This window comes from Polyodon spathula, chromosome 24 (assembly GCF_017654505.1).
Source record: "Polyodon spathula isolate WHYD16114869_AA chromosome 24, ASM1765450v1, whole genome shotgun sequence".
NCBI classification, from domain to species: domain Eukaryota; kingdom Metazoa; phylum Chordata; class Actinopteri; order Acipenseriformes; family Polyodontidae; genus Polyodon; species Polyodon spathula.
In genome coordinates this window covers 19,382,330-19,402,103 of record NC_054557.1, presented here as the reverse complement: position 1 = coordinate 19,402,103, position 19,774 = coordinate 19,382,330, and the positions used below count along the sequence as shown (strand labels likewise).

General features: G+C 45.6%; 1 protein-coding gene across 1 annotated transcript in view; it reads right to left on the bottom strand.

Moving 5' to 3' along the window:
* Positions 1-19,774, bottom strand: part of pou2f2a (POU class 2 homeobox 2a) — a 64,234-nt gene that overhangs the window by 3,789 nt on the left and 40,671 nt on the right. The window contains exons 2-11 of the mRNA XM_041225714.1: positions 9,254-9,288; positions 8,909-8,965; positions 6,058-6,168; positions 5,478-5,699; positions 4,797-4,902; positions 4,243-4,334; positions 3,645-3,785; positions 2,570-2,711; positions 1,255-1,406; positions 829-1,017 (exon numbers count right to left, since the gene is read on the bottom strand). Coding sequence (XP_041081648.1) covers positions 829-1,017; positions 1,255-1,406; positions 2,570-2,711; positions 3,645-3,785; positions 4,243-4,334; positions 4,797-4,902; positions 5,478-5,699; positions 6,058-6,168; positions 8,909-8,965; positions 9,254-9,288 — 1,247 coding nt within the window. The remainder of the gene's footprint in view (positions 1-828; positions 1,018-1,254; positions 1,407-2,569; positions 2,712-3,644; positions 3,786-4,242; positions 4,335-4,796; positions 4,903-5,477; positions 5,700-6,057; positions 6,169-8,908; positions 8,966-9,253; positions 9,289-19,774) is intronic.

Below are 19,774 nucleotides of genomic sequence, written 5' to 3'. Positions count from 1 at the left end.
CGTCCCAACATGGTGTGTCACGTGTGTGTGTCAAACATTGTGTGTGTCACGTGGTGTGTTGTCCCAGTGTGTGGTGGGCGTGTGTCAGTGTGTGTGCGTTGTGTACACACGTGTTGTGTGGTTTTTGTGTGTGTGTGTGTGTGTGTGTCAGTGTGTGTGTGTGTCATGTGTGAGGGCGTGTGTGTGTTTGTGTGTGTGTGTGTGTGCGTGTGTGTCAGTGTGTGTGTGTGTGTGAGTGTTTTTGTGTGTGTGTGTGTGTGTGTGTGTGTGTGTGTGCGTGTGTGTGTCAGTGTGTGTGTGTGCGTGTGTGTGTTTTGTGTGTGTGTGTGTGTGTGTGTGTGTGTGGAGCGTGAAGGTGTGCCAGTGTGTGTGTGTGCGTGTGTGTGTGTGTTGTGTGTGTGTGTGTCCCAGTGTTTGTGTGTGTGTGTGCGTGTGTGTGTAGAAGTTACACTTTGCTGTCTTTTGAGAAGGGGTTGGTTCATTATCTTCTCTGTTCTTCACTTCACTGTGCTGTGCTTTTACCAGGACACAGTAACTGTGATTCCTCTTTTAATTGAATTGTAGGTTGTTTTTAATACAGCACACCTTCCCCCTGGTGGCAACACTCTGTAAAAGCTGTAAAGCCAGGTAGCGTTTATGTAAAGGGTTTGTACCATGTGTGGTATACAAGCAGGTTAGGGGTGGATCATACCATGTGCGGGCTGTAGCAGGGGGATAGGGTTAGGGTGGATCGTACCATATGCGGGCTGTAGCAGGGGGGTAGGATTAGGGGTAGATCGTACCATGTGCGGGCTGTAGCAGGGGGGTAGGGTTAGGGGTGGATCGTACCATGTGCGGGCTGTAGCAGGGGGGTTTGTGCGGGGTGGCTGGCTGGCTGGGGAGGGGAGGGGTGGCGCTGGCTGGGTTGATGCGCTTCTCTTTCTGGCGCCGGTTGCAGAACCACACACGGATCACCTCCTTCTCCATCGTGAGCTGCTCTGCCATCAGCAGGATCTCCTCCGAGGTCGGCTTCTGATTCTGAGAGAGAGACAGCGAGAGAGAGAGTTAGAGCTGTGAGAGACACTCTCTGTCTCTGTGCTCTCTCTCTCTCTACCCCTAACCCCTCTCAACAACCATGATGACACACACTGACACACACACACACACTGACACACAAAGACACTGACATAAACACACACACTGACACACAGTGACACCCACAAACACAATGACACCCACACACACACACATACACACACTCGCTGGCTCCCTCACCGCTACAAAGGCCCTCTCTAAGGCCACGCGGACGTTGGTCTCGATGCTGGTGCGCTTCTTCCTGCGCCGACCGGGCAGCCCCTCGAATCCACACAGCGGGGGGCTGCTGAGGTGATTGGGACTCGGGAGAGTGGTGTCCATCGACATGGTCTCTGAGAGAGGGGGAGAGAGAGGGGGTTAGAGAGGGATGGAGTGATAGTGGTGTCCATCGACATGGTCTCTGAGAGAGGGGGAGAGAGAGGGGGTTAGAGAGGGATGGAGTGAGAGTGGTGTCCATCGACATGGTCTCTGAGAGAGGGGAAGAGAGAGGGGGTTAGAGAGGGATGGAGTGAGAGTGGTGTCCATCGACATGGTCTCTGAGGGGGAGAGAGAGGGGGTTAGAGAGGGATGGAGTGAGAGTGGTGTCCATCGACATGGTCTCTGAGAGAGGGGAAGAGAGAGGGGGTTAGAGAGGGATGGAGTGAGAGTGGTGTCCATCGACATGGTCTCTGAGGGGGAGAGAGAGGGGGTTAGAGAGGGATGGAATGAGAGTGGTGTCCATCGACATGGTCTCTGAGAGGGGGAGAGAGAGGGGGTTAGAGAGGGATGGAGTGAGAGTGGTGTCCATCGACATGGTCTCTGAGGGGGAGAGAGAGGGGGTTAGAGAGGGATGGAGTGAGAGTGGTGTCCATCGACATGGTCTCTGAGGGGGAGAGAGAGGGGGTTAGAGAGGGATGGAGTGAGAGTGGTGTCCATCGACATGGTCTCTGAGGGGGAGAGAGAGGGGGTTAGAGAGGGATGGAGTGAGAGTGGTGTCCATCGACATGGTCTCTGAGAGGGGGAGAGAGAGGGGGTTAGAGAGGGATGGAGTGAGAGTGGTGTCCATCGACATGGTCTCTGAGGGGGAGAGAGAGGGGGTTAGAGAGGGATGGAGTGAGAGTGGTGTCCATCGACATGGTCTCTGAGGGGGAGAGAGAGGGGGTTAGAGAGGGATGGAGTGAGAGTGGTGTCCATCGACATGGTCTCTGAGGGGGAGAGAGAGGGGGTTAGAGAGGGATGGAGTGAGAGTGGTGTCCATCGACATGGTCTCTGAGGGGGAGAGAGAGGGGGTTAGAGAGGGATGGAGTGAGAGTGGTGTCCATCGACATGGTCTCTGAGGGGGAGAGAGAGGGGGTTAGAGAGGGATGGAGTGATAGTGGTGTCCATCGGCATGGTCTCTGAGAGGGGGTTAGAGAAGGAGAGAGGGGGTGAGGGGTTAGAGAGAGGGACTGGAGGGGGTTATGGAGGGATTAGAGAGGAGGTGGAGGGGATTACAGGAAGGAGGAGGGGGACTCACCTGCGTCGTTGAGCCACTTCTCTAGCAGTGGTTTCAGTTTGCACATGTTCTTGAAGCTCAGGTTCAGCGCTTCGAAGCGAGAGATGGTTGTCTGGCTGAAGTCGTTCCCGTACAGCTTGCCCATTGCCAGCCCCACGTCACCCTGCAGTGCACCATGGGAAAACACGTCAACACCCGTCTGCCACTGAGCCACTGCGAACACACCCTCCGAGGACTAGAGAACGACCTCACCATGTCTGATCAGCTGAACACCCCTCCCTCCCTCTCAGTGTGTGTGTCTCAGTGTATCTCACTGTGTGTCTGTGTATCTCACTGTGTGTCAGTGTGTCTCAGTGTATCTCACTGTGTGTATCAGTGTATCTCACTGTGTGTCTGTGTATCTCACTGTGTGTATCAGTGTGTCTCAGTGTATCTCACTGTGTGTCTCAGTGTATCTCACTGTGTGTCTGTGTATCTCACTGTGTGTATCAGTGTATCTCACTGTGTGTCTGTGTATCTCACTGTGTGTATCAGTGTGTCTCAGTGTATCTCACTGTGTGTCTCAGTGTATCTCACTGTGTGTCTCAGTGTATCTCACTGTGTGTCTGTGTATCTCAGTGTGTCTCAGTGTATCTCACTGTGTGTATCAGTGTGTGTCTCAGTGTATCACTGTGTGTCTCAGTGTATCTCACTGTGTGTATCAGTGTGTCTCAGTGTATCTCACTGTGTGTCTGTGTATCTCACTGTGTGTCAGTGTGTCTCAGTGTATCAGTGTGTATCTCAGTGTATCAGTGTGTCTCAGTGTATCAGTGTGTGTCTCAGTGTGTGTCTCAATGTGTGGTGACATTAGAAGTGTCCACTCAGTGTGAGTGTACACTCAGTGGTCACACACATGTGTCACACACATAGAGTGCTCTCGTGTGTGTTTGTCTCAGTGTGTGTGTCTCAGTGTGTGCATCTCAGTGTCTCAGTGATCTCAGTGTATCTCAGTGTGTGCATTTCAGTGTGTGTGTCTCAGTGTGTGTCTCTCAGTGTGTGTATCTCAGTGTGTGTCTCTCAGTGTGTGTCTCTCAGTTTCTCTCTCTGATCCCAGTACCTGAGTGAAGCCCAGTTTGATACGTCGCTGCTTGAAGGTGCGAGCGAACTGCTCAAGCTCCTCCAGGTCGCTGGGCTCCTCAGTGTGGCCTCCGGAGGAGGACTGGCTCTCCGCACACTTACTGACGTGGCTGTGAACGTGCTGCTGGGACAGAGGGGAGAACGGGGGCGAGGGGGGAGAGGAGAGGGGGGGGAGAGGGGTTAATTGTAACACTCTGGTGTACCAGCTGTCCTTCTTAGAGATCTACAGAGCCACAGGAGGGTCAACACTTCTGAGACTGAAACAAATTAGACATTAGTTGAGATGAACAGAAGATTCAGAGCCGTACCGCGCTGCTTTTTAAAGTGCCGTCCTCTCCCAGTGCCATCTAGTGCACAGCCAGTGTACTGCCAGCAACACGGAGCCTGACCCCGAGAGGCAGCTCACGCATGAAGGCACGTAGCTGATCCAACCAGCGTTACTCTTTATCTCTTTGCTGCCCAGTGTCCAGTATATTTGGATTGGACAGTGTATGGGAACACACACTGGGCAGTGACGCTGTAAAGAGATCAGGGTTCATCCATGCACCCTTTCCCTAGTGGACTCTGTGCTCTCTTACCTGTGTGGGGAGGCTGAGTCTGGGAGGGGGGGACAGGAGCCCCCCCTGGTTTTGCTGAGGTAGCGGAATTAGATTTGGTGTCGTTAGCAGGCCTGGGTTTGAAAGAGAAATGAAACACAAGGTTACTGTGAGGGAGAAGACTGGACTAACTGAAACACATGCACTAGAATAGGAAGTACACACACTGAAATAAAACACACACACACTCTGAAATAACACACACACTGAAATAAAACACACACACACACTCTGAAATAACACACATACTGAAATAAAACACACACACACACTTAAATAAAACACGCACACAATGAAATAACACACACACACACACACACACACACACACACACACACACACTCCCTTCTGCTCTCCTTCTCCCCCTTTCCCCTCTTCTATTCTCTCCCCTCTCTCCCTTGCTCTTCTCCCCTCTCTCCCTCTTCCCTCTCTCCCTTCCCTTTCCCTCCAATATCTTCAAATGTAATTTCTAGAGTGAAAGTCCCCCCTCTACCTAGCTGCCCCTGCAGTGCTTGTGTAGAACGAAAGCCCCCTACCTTGCTGTCCTTGCTGTGCCTGTGGCAGGAGGAACTGTGCAGGTGATTGCAAAGGATGCCCTGGGACCAGGACCAGCTGCTGGAGCTGCAGCAACTGCTGGACATCCTGAGAGGAGAGAGGAGAGGAGAGAGAGGAGAGTAGAGCGAGAGAGAGAGGAGAGAGATGAGAAGAGATGAGAGAGAGGAGAGGAGAGGAGAGAGGAGAGGAGAGAGGAAGGGGGAGAGGGAGGAGATAGGAGACAGGAGATGAGAGGAGAGGAGATGAGTAGAGGGGGAGGGAGAGAAGAGGGACAGAGATTAAAGGGGAAGGGAGAGGAAGAGAAGAGGAAGTAGGGATGGGAGAGAGGGAGTAGAGGGGATGGGAGAGGGAGAGGAGAGAGAGGAGAGGAGAGGAGAGGGGAGCAGAGGGCAGAGAAGAGAGAGAAGGAGTAGGGAAAGGAGAGGGAGTAGAGGGGATGGGAAAGTGAGTAGAGGGGGTGGGAGAGGGAGAGGAGAGGGAGAGTAAAGGGAGAGGATAGGGGGAAGTAGAGGGGTGAGAAAGGGAGGAGGTAAATAATAAATGAGGAATGAGAGGGAGAGAGAGAGAGCAGCCATGTTTATTGACACAGGACTCAATCAGATTCAGGCTACCTGTTTGTGGAGCCGATTGGTTAAGCAAGAGGGAGAGAGCGGGACACTTACTTGGGCAGTGAGCTGGATTGGCTGAGACAGGGTGAGTTGGGGCAGAGGGTTGCTTATCTGCTCACTGCTGTTTTGCTGCTGCTGCTGCTGCTGATTGGCTGCATGCACGGCTGCGGCTGCATTGGACTGCTGCACCGCTGCAGCCAGGAGCTGCGCTTGAGCCTGCTGCAATAAGAGCTGCTGCTGTGCGGGCAAGAGAGCCGTCAACTGAGAGACAGCGAGAGAGAGAGGGGAGGAGAGGAGAGAGAGGAAGAAAGAAGGGAGGGGAGAGAGAGAGAGAGGAGTGGAGAGAAAGACACAGATTAGCAGTGTGCAGGGAGAGAGAGAAAGAGAGGAGAGAGAGAGAGAGACCTCTTCACTTCGTTCGGTGGAGTGATTGACTGTGATCGTGAACAGATTTGAAAGGTAGAGGATTTGTGTCGTGTCGCCTCCTTGTACGCATTTGGCCCGGCAAGTCTCTTTTCTTGTGAATTGTCGAAAACGCCTTAACAGCCCGCTCAGTCTGGGTTTGACGAACCTTTTATTGGGGGGGGGAGGGTCTCTAATTTACATTTACTTAATTGAATGGGGTCGGCTCAACCAGCATGAGCTGTCGCCTGGGACACGGACCCCTCGACCCGAACGGGCTCCGGGGGGTGGGTGGGGGGAGGGGGGGGGGGTGGGACATTTCGCTGGAGTCCTCAGCCTTGATCTGAAACAGAAGCGAAGAAGCATGGCGCAGGGTCAGTCAACTTTCTTTATTAACAAACACAAGCTACACAGACAATACGAAACCCACGGGCCCTGGACCTGACACTGAGGAGACTTCAATAGAAACACCAGCCTTCAGGCTTTAGTGCCTTCATCAGTGTTATTGAAACTAGAAGAGAGCGTGAGTCAAGCAGACCAGCATTTGGGCTCTAGTGCCTTCATCAGTGTTATTGAAACTAGAAGAGACCGAGTCAAGCAGACCAGCGTTTGGGTTCTAGTGCCTTCATCAGTGTTATTGAAACTAGAAGAGACTGAGTCAAGCAGACCAGCTGGGCTTCTTATACCTGGGTGTGGCCAGGAAGCTGGCTGCTTTGCATATAAGAAATCCATATGCAAATCAAGGTGACATAATAGCCAATGTTTCCCCACATCAAAAGCACAACAAAGCAAAAGCGTAGGGAAGCATTGTAAAGCACAGAGAGGTCTGGTAAAGCATAGGGAAGCATTGTAAAGCATAGAGAGAGGTATGGTAAAGCATAGGGAAGCATTGTAAAGCACAGAGAGGTGTGGTAAAGCATAGGGAAGCATTGTAAAGCATAGAGAGAGGTATGGTAAAGCATAGGGAAGCATTGTAAAGCACAGAGAGGTATGGTAAAGCATAGGGAAGCATTGTAAAGCACAGAGAGGTGTGGTAAAGCATAGGGAAGCATTGTAAAGCACAGAGAGGTTTGGTAAAGCCTGTTAATAAACATGGCGCACCCGGGTAAACTGGTAAACGCACAGTATAGCCGTAGGAGAAACATACTGCAGGAAACTTTTATCAGGGGACACACCCCAGTCAGTGCTGATGTGCTTCTGTAGAGCTGGGAGTGTCACTCTGCAGCTTCTTACAAGAAACAAAGCTAGTGAGGGTTTAGAGAAACTGTGCAACAGCAGTAAAACATGGGAACATGTAACACAATCAAATTAAAAAACAAGAGGTTCATGTTTTCTCTTTTTCTTCAGACTGTGCTGTGGGTTGTGACTCCTCCTCTCGCTGCACACACACACTGATACACACACACACACACACACACACACACACACACACACACACACACACACACACATATACAGATGTTTGCGTTCCTATATTTATATACTTCTCATTGACTCTCATTGTACGTGTGTGTGTTTGTCAGTGCATGTGTGTGTGTGTGTCAGTGTGTGCTTGTGTGTGTGTGTGTGTGTGTGTGTGTGTGAGTGTGTGTGTGTGAGTGTGTGTGCTTGTGTTGTGTGTGTGTGTTTGTGTGTGTGTGTGTGTGTGTGTGTGTGTGTGTGTGTGGGTGTGTGTGTGTGTGTGTGTGTGCGTGTTGCGTGTGTGTGTCTGTGTGTGTGTGTGAGTGGGTGTGCTTGTGTGTGTGTGTGTGTGCGTGTGTGGTGGGTGTGTGTGCGTGTTTGGGTGTGTTGTCACCCTGTGTGTGTGTGTGAGTGGGTGTGCTTATGCATGTGTGTGTGGGTCCATGTAGAGGCTCCTAAATCAAAACAGATTAACCCCTTAACGACCAGGCTGCCACACCCAGTTCAGGAGCTCTCACTCCATCCCCTCTCTCCCTCTCCTTCTCCAGTTGGGCACGTCTGCGGTGTGTCTCTGGACCTGAGGCAAGATACTACAAACTTCATCTTTCTCTCTCTCTTCTCCCATCTCCCCCTCTCTCTCTCCTCTCTCCCAGAAAGACCTGCAGTTTCTCCTAAGCTCTGGAGAAGAAAGCGCTCTGTCCTGTGTGCAAGCCAGAAGAAGTATGGCTCGCTCAGCTCTCTGTATTTCTCTCTCTCTGTCTCTCTCTTCCTGTTTTTCTCCTCTCTCGGTGGAGGGGCTTCCCCCCGGCTCTCACACTGACTCACTCCGCCCGGCCGCTCACAGCCAACACGGGGTTAACAACCACAGAGAGTGAGAGAGAGAGAGAGAGAGAGCAAGAGGGGGGAGTAGAGAGAGTGGGGGGACAGAGAGAGAGAGGGGGAGGAGAGAGAGGGACAGAAAGAGAGAGAGGGGAAGGAAAGAGAGGGACAAAGAGAGAGAGGGGAAGGAAAGAGAGGGACAGAAAGAGAGAGAGGGGAAGGAAAGAGAGGGACAGAGAGAGAGGAGGGGAAGGAAAGATGGGGGGGCAGAGAGAGGGGGTCTCTCTCCCCCCCCCTCCTCTCTCTCCCCCTGTCGCTCTCCCCTGTCCTTTCTCTCTCTCCCCTCCCGAGGGGGAAGAGAAGTCTTCTCTCTAAAGAGAGTCCTTGAAAGAGCGAGAGGGGGGAGAGAGAGCCCCTATAGAGAGAGAGAGAGGGGGGGGGAGGGGGGAGAGAGAGAGGGGGAGAGAGAGAGAGAGAGAGGGACAGAGAGAGGGGGGAAGAGAGAGAGAGGGGGACAGGAGAGAGAGATAGAGAGGGGGAGGGGGACACATACAGGGCCTCTGCTTATTATTTAATGGTAAGGACAATCGCTTCTCCAAATGTGATGAATCTTGGTATTCACATTATTCAGCCCAGCTATCGGGAGGATCAGACTTTGGCAGGTATGTCTCTCTTCAAATCCGTCCACCTCTACATTTCTCTTGCATTTTTTTTAAACCTTGAGAAAAGTTATTCTAAGTGCTGTGAGCCAGTTTCTTAGCAGATAATGTGCAGCCTTCATTTCTAACCCAGTGGAGGTCTTCAATAGCACTGGTCCAGTTTTCATCCAGCTGACAGGCTGGCTAAAGAGGAGTGTCTCTTACCTTAGTGCTGGAGAGTGTGGGGGACAGTGAGAAAGGGCTGGCTTTCATAGACTGCACCTGAGAAAACAAAGAAAGACAAAAAGAAAGAAAGAAAGAAAGAAAGAAAGAAAGAAAGAAAGAAAGAAAGAAAGAAAGAAAGTTAAACACACCCAAACTACAATCCCAGTGCTAACCTGAAACTACTGTGAATCCCCTTATAACAGTTTACCATACCTGGTTTGCCTTGTTTTTTAACATGCTTTCCATACCGCCTCACTCTTCTCTACAATGCTTGCTCATGCTTTCACTGTGCTTTAATCTGGAGCCTTATATAGACTTTCCCGGGAGTTTTTAATGATAACTCACCTGATGATTAGGGTCTGGATCATTCCTCTCTGTATCTGAGAGAGAGAGAGAGAGAGAGAGAGAGAGAGAGAGAGAGAGAGAGAGAGAGAGAGAGAGAGAGATTATTAAAAAGTTCATTTTAAAGTTTCACACCTTATGGTCTTTGTTAACAACCCACTTCCTTCTTGCTGAAATAGAACAGCTGTTGTCTCTAATGCCTCGTCTCCACAGCCTCTACCTGGGTAGTGCGGAGCTGGTTGGTCTGGGCGAGGTGTCTGCGTTCCAGTCTCATCTCCCCGGGTAAAGCGGAGCTGGCCAGTCTGGGCAAGGTGTCTGCGTTGCAGTCTCATCTCCCCGGGTAGAGCAGAGCTGGCCAGTCTGGGCGAGGTGTCTGCGTTCCAGTCTCATCTCCCTGGATACTACCAGGGACAGGCAGTAGAAACACAGCCAGCTGCACCTCATCCAGACTCAGCACAGCTCCACCAGGGACAGGCAGTAGAAACACAGCCAGCTGCACCTCATCCAGACTCAGCACAGCTCCACCAGGGACAGGCAGTGGAAACACAGCCAGCTGCACCTCATCCAGACTCAGCACAGCTCCACCAGGGACAGGCAGTGGAAACACAGCCAGCTGCACCTCATCCAGACTCAGCACAGCTCCACCAGGGACAGGCAGTGGAAACACAGCCAGCTGCACCTCATCCAGACTCAGCACAGCTCCACCAGGGACAGACAGTGGAAACACAGCCAGCTGCACCTCATCCAGTCTCAACACAGCTCTATCAGGGGATAGGCAGCAGTGGAAATGAGGCAGAGCTAATGTTGTCTTCTTCTTCCTCTTCTTCCTCTTCAGATTGACTTTGTTTATCTGTTTCTCTCACATCCTGGGGACTTTTTTAAAAGTTTAGAGAACCCCTGTGACATTGTGTTGTTTTTCTCACAATCTTTCACAGTCATATCACAACTAGCTTGGAAGCTGAGATTCTGGAGGAGAAGTTGAGAGGGGTTTTGACTTTTTAAAAGTTGGAGGTTTTGACATACCGAATATTTTTTCAAGGTCTTTTACAGTTTGATGATTTAAAAAAAAATGCACTTGATTCAAGGTACACAACCTATAAAACAGGCTGAGGCCAGGAGGTGAGTTTGACACCTCTGGGGTACAGCATGCAACTGGGACTAAGAGCAGCCCCTGAGCTCAGATACAGTGTTACACTGCAAGCCATCCACAGCTGTGTAATAGCGGAGTGGTAATGACTGCTGCTTCATGGTGACTCACGGTAAGGTCTGGACATTTTGGTGTATAAGATCAGCTACTTTTTTTGTTTACAAACTAAACCCGTAATATAGTGTATTATATTGCAACACCTTACATTGATTACTATACCCTGTTACGTTACACTGCAGTATAATATAGGAGATGTAAAATGCAAGGTCCTATTGGAAGAGACTCTGCAGTAGCAGCAGCAGTTGTTGATGATTCATAGTTCACTCCCATTAGGCTTTGTGAGTCGCTTTGGATAAAAGCGTCTGCTGAACGACAAATTAATATCACACCCAGGTCCGTTCTCAGTGACAGTGCATTGAGTCGCTGTAATACAATATACTCATCCCTGCTACTACTGCGACTTCTACTAAAGATGAAGATCATGACATTAACGATATTGTGATATGTGACGCGCTGTGTCGGCGAGGAGTGCGGGAGGGATGGAGGAGTGAGGCTGGAATACAATCTGCATGGAAAGTAACGAGAAGCACTTCTGTGCCAAAGACAAGCTTAACTTGGTTTAATACCGTCGGAAATAATGAGGTTCAGAGAGAATTGTGATTCAGAGAGACCGAAACAGGTGAGTCGAAACCCGGCAGCGATCTTATCAGCGAGGAGACGCTGCTTTCAAGAGAATGCTGCTGAAATCATCAAACTAGAGCAATACTCTGACACAGACCACAGAATGAAAATATATATATATAGATAGATAGATTTCTCTATCTATCTGTCTGTGTTTGTGTCGATACCCGTTGGGCAAAACCGTCAATAATTATTAAAATCCTAACTCATGATTATAGGAATAATAATAATAATAATAATAATAATAATAATAATAATAATAATAATCGATTTCAACATAATTTTGATATTATATTCAACATCATGTAATCAAATAAACTACAAAATTATATCGCAAAAGTCTACCGGAAGCTTCGTCATGCATCATAAAGTACAGTCAAAAGCTTTTACAGCGAAAAAATGTAAAAGAAGAAGCAAAAACAAAAAATAAAAGGGTACTTCATATACCTTTTGTTATTTCGCTTCCATACATTAAGTAACACAAATGCATTGTAATAAGGTCGTGCCAAAGTACCTGGTTTACATTTGTTTATTAAACAATTGTTAATATATATAATATATATATTATATATATATATATATATATATATATATATATATATATATATATATATATAGTATATTATATAATACACACAGGTTATATTTTGTATAGAACATATCTGGACGTGTTAGTGATATCAGAGAGTCTCTAGGTCTATTTGTATAGAAGGTCAGCTGGACGTGTTAGTGATATCAGAGATAGGGTCCGCTGTATATATTAATCTACACTACACACAGAATGATTGCAAAAAAAAAAAAACTATTATAATCTTCCCACAGCATGGTTGCACTTTCCCCCCCCATGCTTATTCTGTCGCTGCACTGTGCATTTAACACAGTTTACCATTGTTTTCTTATTTAAAATGCTTCCCTATGCTTTACCATACATCTCTGTGCTTTACAATGCTTCCCTATGCTTTACCATACCTCTCTGTGCTTTACAATGCTTCCCTATGCTTTACCAGACCTCTCTGTGCTTTACAATGCTTCCCTATGCTTTACCAGACCTCTCTGTGCTTTACAATGCTTCCCTATGCTTTACCAGACCTCTCTGTGCTTTACAATGCTTCCCTATGCTTTACCAGACCTCTCTGTGCTTTACAATGCTTCCCTATGCTTTACCAGACCTCTCTGTGCTTTACAATGCTTCCCTGTGCTTTACTAGACCTCTCTGTGCTTTACACTGCTTCCCTATGCTTTACCATACCTCTCTGTGCTTTATTATTACAACCTGACATGCTTTTACTGTGGAGATCTTTTCAAAGAGTCTTGATAGAGCCCACTGAATAAGCCATGATTATTCCTACCCATGCTCTCTCGCTGTGAGGCATCGGATCCCAACTTCTCAATGTCCACTGGCATCGACATTCTTACTTCTGAAAGAGCACAGAATAAAACACAAAGCACTGTTACTGAGCTGTGCTGTACACAGGGCAATGCTGGCAGGACCGCACTGTATAACACTGATATAAAACCCTGTACAGAACTACAGCAGCTACCCAACATGGTGTCTATATAAAGTGCTGATCCAGTGCGCTGGCATTGCCTGCTGTGTGCTGGGCAGAGCCTCGCTGTGCTGTGCTGTACACAGGGCAATGCTGGCAGGACCGCACTGTATAACACTGATATAAAACCCTGTACAGAACTACAGCAGCTACCCAACATGGTGTCTATATAAAGTTCTTGTCAGCGTTGACTGAGAGCTGTCTAGTTTAAGATGTTAACTGTTAAAACTCTGATAGAAATGTTCATGGCATCGAATGATCTCTATAGAGGCGGAATGGCTGTTTCCTGCATGTGTGTGTGTGTGGGTGCGTATGGGTGCGTGTAGCGGCCCCATAAATCAAAACAGATTAACCTCTTAACGGCCAGGCTGGGCTGCCACACCCAGTTCAGGAGCAAGCTGCAACTTTTTGAGCCTCGCTGCTGCAAAAATTCTGCAAAGTTTAAAGTGTGGTCATATGGAGATGATAAGGGTGTGTGTGCGTGTGTGTGTGTGTTTTTATACAGTAGCTTTACCAGTGTGACCCTACATGGAAATTCTTGTAACACATTTAGACCAGAGGATTATTAAAAAATGTTATTTAAAAAGTTTTTTTTTTTTTTAATTGACATGGTTTATGGAACCGTTTTAATGAATCTAATTTACAGATTTATTTTTTATTTGAATTGTGAAATACTGCTGTACTACTATTATGGCTTCCGGTAGACGTTTGCCATATCATTTTGTAGTTTCTTTGATTACATGATGTTAAATAAAAAATCTAAATTATATTCATACGTATATATTTTTAAAATTATGTCTAAATCGTAATCATGCACAGCTGTCTATAAATATATACAGTGCCTATAGAAAGTCTACACCCCCTTTCAAAATGTTCACCTTTTGTTGTCTTATAGCCTGGAATTAAAATGCATTTATATATATATATATATATATATATATATATATATATATATATTATATATATATATATATATATATATATATATAAATTTATCTACACATTCTACCCCACAACTTCCAAGTGAAAAAAATATTCTAGAAATTTGTAGAAAATTAATTAAAAATACAAATTGAAATAGCTTGGTTGGATAAGTGTCCACCACCCCTTGTAATAGCAATCCTAAATTAGCTCAGGTGTAACCAATCATACACTAAGTTAAGTGGCCTCCATCTGTGTTAAACTGTAGTCAGTCACATGATTTCAGGATAAATTCAGCAGTTCCTGCAGGTTCCCTCTGCTGGGTAGTGCATTTCAAAGCAAAGACTCAACCATGAGCACCGAGGAGCTTTCAAAAGAACTCCGGGACAAAGTTGTTGAAAGGCACAGATCAGGAGAAGGGTATAAAAAAATATCAAAGGCCTTGAATATCCCTTGGAGCACGGTCAAGACGATTATTAAGATGTGGAAGATGTATGGCACCACCAAGACCCTGCCCAGATCAGGCCGTCCCTCCAAATTGGATGACCAAGCAAGAAGGAGACTGATCAGAGAGGCTACCAAGAGGCCAATGACAACTTTGCAAGAGCTACAGACTTTTATGGCGAAGACTGGTCAAAGTGTGCAGGTGACAACAATATCCCAAGCACTCCACAAATCTGACCTGTATTTTACTCAAGAAAGCCCACCTTGAATCCTGTTTGAAGTATGCAAAAAAACACTCAGGAGATTCTGTAGCCACGTGGCAAAACGTTTTGGGGTCTGACAAAACTAACATGGAACATTTTGGCCTAAATACAAAGTGTTATGTTTGGTGCAAACCCAACACACCGCATCACCCAAAGAACACCATCACTACTGTGAAGCATGGTGTTGGTATCATCATGTTATGGGGATGTTTCTCATCAGCAGGGACTGGGGCACTTGTCAGGATAGAAGGGAAATGAATGGAGCAAAGTACAGAGACGTCCTTGAGGAGAGCCTGCTGCCCTCTGCAAGAAAGCTGAAACTGGGACAGAAGTTCACCTTTCAGCATGACAACGACCCAAAGCACACAGCCAAAGCTACACTGGAGTGGCTAAGGAACAAAAAGGTAAATGTCCTTGAGTGGCCCAGTCAGAGCTCCGACCTAAATCCAATTGAAAATTTGTGGCATAACTTGAAGATTGCTGTCCATCAACACTCTCTAAGGAACTTGACAGAGCTTGAACAGTTTTGTAAAGAAGAATGGTCAAATATTCCAAATCTAGGTGCGCAAAGTTGGTAGAGACCTATCCCAACAGACTCACAGCTGTAATTACTGCCAAAGGTGCTTCCACCAAGGCAGTTTTTTTCTCAATAAAAACTTTTTTTCTCAATAAAAACTTTTTTTCCCCCTTAACAGTGTGGAGTATGGTGTGTAGATAAGTCGAAAAAAATTATCATTTAAATGCATGAAACTCTGAGGCACGGACACAAGAAAATATGAAAAAAGTTCAAGGGGGTGTAGACTTTCTATAGGCACTGTGTATGTGTGTATGTGTGTGTGTGTGTGTGTGTGTGTGAAATGTTAGTATTCTCCTACAAGATCCCTCTACAGCTCCTATATCAATAATCCACCATTGCTGTCTACAAGAGACAAACATCTAAGACAGTTTTTAGTCCGTAGTAACATGAGACCCAGTTGTGACAATCTTAAAGGCTTATTTCCTTGCAACAGTTTGTGCTGTTGCTGCTTGTAAAAACATCCACAACAGCACAGTAATCAAAGGGGCAAAATCTTCTTTTGCTATTTGTGAGACTTTTACTTGCCGCAGTGAAGGAGTAGCACGCGGCACTGGTTGTCTGAAGTGTAGCAAACTGTACATCTGAGAAACACAACGCCGTTTAGCTGATTGCTACATGGAACATCTACCAGGTACAAGAATGAATCGCTCTACCTCTCCCGTGACCAGACACTCCAACACAAATCACCACACTGCAGAAGATATCACAACGTGTGTGCCAAATCGCTGCTGTGGGACAAATGCAGCCAGGAAGCAAAAAGAACGCAAAAAGAACATGCACCCTCATCCTTCTTTTAAAGACAGCTTGGTTAGGACAGCAGCTTCTTTACAGCACTGCTTTTAACATCCAGCTGAAGAAGGACTTGCAGTCAGAAAAGTCCTCATATCAATTCTTCACTTTTTTCAAATTTTATATATATATATATATATAGAGAGAGAGTAAGATAGCAGGGAGGGGATTAAAATTCCTCCCTGCTAAAAACATGTGAGAATGCACGTTTTGGTGAATGGGCTAAGGGTTTTAATTGTTTTATTGCTTAGTTATCCCCTGCACCTGGTGGTAATTGTAAATTAGAGCCAGGTGCAAGGTATTTAAGAGAGGCAGCCAGCCTGCGCAAGGCTGCTGAGTGTAGAGAGGCAGATGGTGTGGTCTGCTTCCCAGCAGTCAATGGGTAGGGCTGTGTGGAATTATTGTGTTGTGTAACAGGTAAACGGCTTAGCCGTCCTGTGGGTTAATCAGGGATCTATTGGCGTATAGTCAGAGCTCCAAAATGGAGTTAGGTTTTGTTTCTGTTTTGTTTTATTTTGATTCGTGTTTATTAAAAGTGCATGCAAGCGCTAAAAAAAATCAATTTCCGTGTCCTGGGTCTACTTTTAAAGGGGCAACGAACTGTGTGAGTGGTGTGGATCTATTACATAACCCTTAGCCCATTCACCAAAACGTGCATTCTCACATGTTTTTAGCAGGGAGGAAGTTTAACCCCCTCCCTGCTATCTTACTATATATATATATATATATATATATATATATATATATATATATATTATATTAGTCACATTGTCGACACACAGTGTTGTAGTCAAAATTTTACATACCCCAATGGAAATTTACAATTTTCAGAAATGTCTCGAAAACAAAGCATTTTAGGAAAAAACTTTTGTAGCAAAAGTTTTGTTTTTGTCGGTGAGGGGGAAAAAAAAGTTAGAAATGGATGTCTACAATTATTAACTTCAGCAATTTTTTTTGCAAAACTCAAAAAAATTTTAATTCAAAAGTATTCACACCCTTTGATGCTATGATAGTATTGTCTACAACGTGCTAGAAATTTCAATATGATAATACAGAACCTAATTCTAGAAAGAACTAGAAAATGCTGGAGAGAATAAAAGGGTTAGGCATAGGATGATTTCAGTCATTACCAATAAGTATATATGGGGAAAAAGTAAAGAGCAATCTGAAGACTATGGGCAGAAAAATATTTATTGTCATAGAGCTGGAGAAGGATACAAGAAGATTTCCAAGCATTTGAGTATCCCAACTATTGTTTCTATTATCAAGAAGTACGAGACTCATGGTACTGTCACAACGCTCTCTCAGTCGAGAAGAAAGAAGGTTCTTTCACCAAGAACAAGTAGAAGAATTGCGAGGAAGGTTAATAACAATCCAAGATTGACTGTCAAAGATATTCAAAGTGAACTGGCTGCAGGTGGGACTGGGGTTTCCATTTCAGTCTCAGGTCCAGTATTGCATGGTGAAGGTCTCAATGGTCGCAGGCCAAGGAAAAAGCCACTCGTAGAAAAACGTCACAAGGACAGTCGCTTAAAGTTTGCAAAACGCATTTGAATGATGGATATGGGTTCTGGTCAAAGGTTTTGTGGAGTGATGAAACAAAAATCGAGCTATTTGGTCGCGCTGATACTCGTTATGTTTGGAGAAAGTCTGGTGAGGCGTACAAAGAAAAGAACACCAGACCTACTGTCAAGCATGGAGGTGGTAATATCCTTCTATGGGGCTGTTTCTCCTCTAATGGCACAGGAAAATTAGTTCCAATACATGGTAAAATGGATTCCACAGTATACCAAAAGATATTGGCTAATCATCTGAAACCCTCCGCTACAAAACTTCATTTAAATCGCAACTTGATGTTCCAACATGACAACGATCTAAAGCACACAACAAAATCTACTTCAGAATAGTTAAAGAAGAATAAAATCAAGGTTCTGGAACGGCCTCGTCAAAGGGCCGATCTAAATGAGAATCTTTGGTTTGAATTGAAGAAAGTTGTGCAAAAGAGGGGTCCTCGGAATCTGAATGAAATGGAAAAATGTAGGGTTGAAGAATGATCACAAATCACTAAAAAGCTCATTGAAAAATATCCTAATCGTTTAAAAGAGGTTATTATTGCTAAAGGCGCCTCAACTAGCTATTCATTTTATTTTCTTTGTCAGGGTATGAATACTTTTGAATTAGCAGTTTTTTTGAGTTTTGCCAAAAATTTGCTGAAATAAACAATTGTTGAGGAGTTTTGCCAAAATGGCGCGAAAAGAAAAAAAAAAAGAGTAGGTGTTTTAGCCACAAAAAAACGGATATTTCTCCTAGAGGATATTAATAAGAACTGCTCATTAATATATATATATATATATATATATATATATATATATATATATATATATATATATATATATATATATATATATATATATAGATATATATATATATGAATATATGAATTTCAAAACAGCAAGCAGCATGACATCTATATCCAAGTGAGTCTGGATGCCAAAGGTTGCAAAGAAATCACAGAAAGAAAACAGTTCTTGCATAGAACTGATTGATAAAGAGAAAATCACAGTGTTACAAAACAAGATTGAAAAGAGCTACCAGATTGAAGCTTCTTGCCCAGGTGAAAAGCTGGTCTAGTGCATTAACATGAACCCAGTGCACCACCTAGCCCTCCAGATTGGAGAAAGGTGAGAAATATATATATATATATATATATATATAAATTAAGCATGCAACAAGCAGATTGGCAACTTTATAATGCAGTTTTTTCATTGTAATAAAAAAATACAACCACATCAAATCTGTGTTATATTTTGTTACCTGTCAGTAAATCTGTGGACATCGGTCCTTTCCTCACCTTCTAAAGAGAACCCTGCGGATACGAGGCACAAACCCCAAGAGCACAGCCCTCTGAGCACATCAACGATTCAAATAAAACAAAACTGTGACTTTGGGAACTCTCTCTCTCTCTGTCTCTCTCTCTCTCCCTCTCTCATGTGAATCCACGAGGGGTGAGCATCATTAATAAAAAATAAAAAAAAGAAATACATTAAAATAAAGTTATAATTCCAAGCTGTACACAGCAGCAGAGTTCTCTCGCCAAGGTCCTGTTTGTTCTCGTGCTGTATGGAGGAGTGCGAGCATTTCACTCTCACACACTCACACTCACACTCACGCTCACTAAAGGCCGATAATGAAAACTTGCTGAATTTTCCTGCTGGCTGATTTGCATATTTTCAATGAGTCACTCACACTCATACAGTTGCAAGCTCTGGGCTTTTTTTTAAACATTAAACTTTTTTTTAAGTGCTTAAAACTACTGTCCTTTCACTTAAATACTTTAATCTGGACACATGAATGTTTCAACATTAACATACTTTGCCTCCAGAGGAAGGTGGAAGGCTGGTCTAGTGCATTAACATGAACCCGCTAGCACCACCTAGCCCCCAGACTGGAACCCAGGCCCCGAGAGGAAGGGGAAAGGCTGGTCTAGTGCACAAGTGTGACTGTGTTTACATACAGTGATAGAAATAAGACTCCCACTGCAGAGCGCTTTGCTCCATTCCTGGTTTCACAATGAGATTAATACAACACACCTGAGCGTGCTACCTACACACCGTGGCTGATCAAGCTCGTAGTAAAACCTGGAAAGGGTGAAAGTGCTGTGCAATAGGAGCCTTACAGCATGTCCAGCCCTGGTTTAAACTCCTGCTGAACTCTGGTTTAATGACAGCAGAAGCAGCTCCCGATACTGTCAATAACACACGCTGCGTATTTCCCCTCTTTTTCTTCATTGCTGAAACTCACTCAGAGAGAGTTTTCAGTTTTAGTCAAGGAGCTATTCTTGGGTGCCGCCCCCAGTTCTGAACCCTGATCTGTTCAGCGCCAGTCAAATCCATCCCTATCCCTATTTATAGCCAGGAGGCTCCGGCAGGGCAAGCCAGCGACAGTGGAGTGGAGCGGGACAGACATACAGAGAGAGACAGAGACACAGACAAACAGACAGACAGACAGGCAACAGATAGACAGGCACACTGACAGACCGACAGACCCTTTTTTAGGGTCGTCATTCAAAAAGTGGATCCTTACACGCTGCTTGTGTCTGTCTGCCGTTTGTCAAGTCTGTCTGCCTGTCACGCTCTACACCACTGCCTTGAGCAG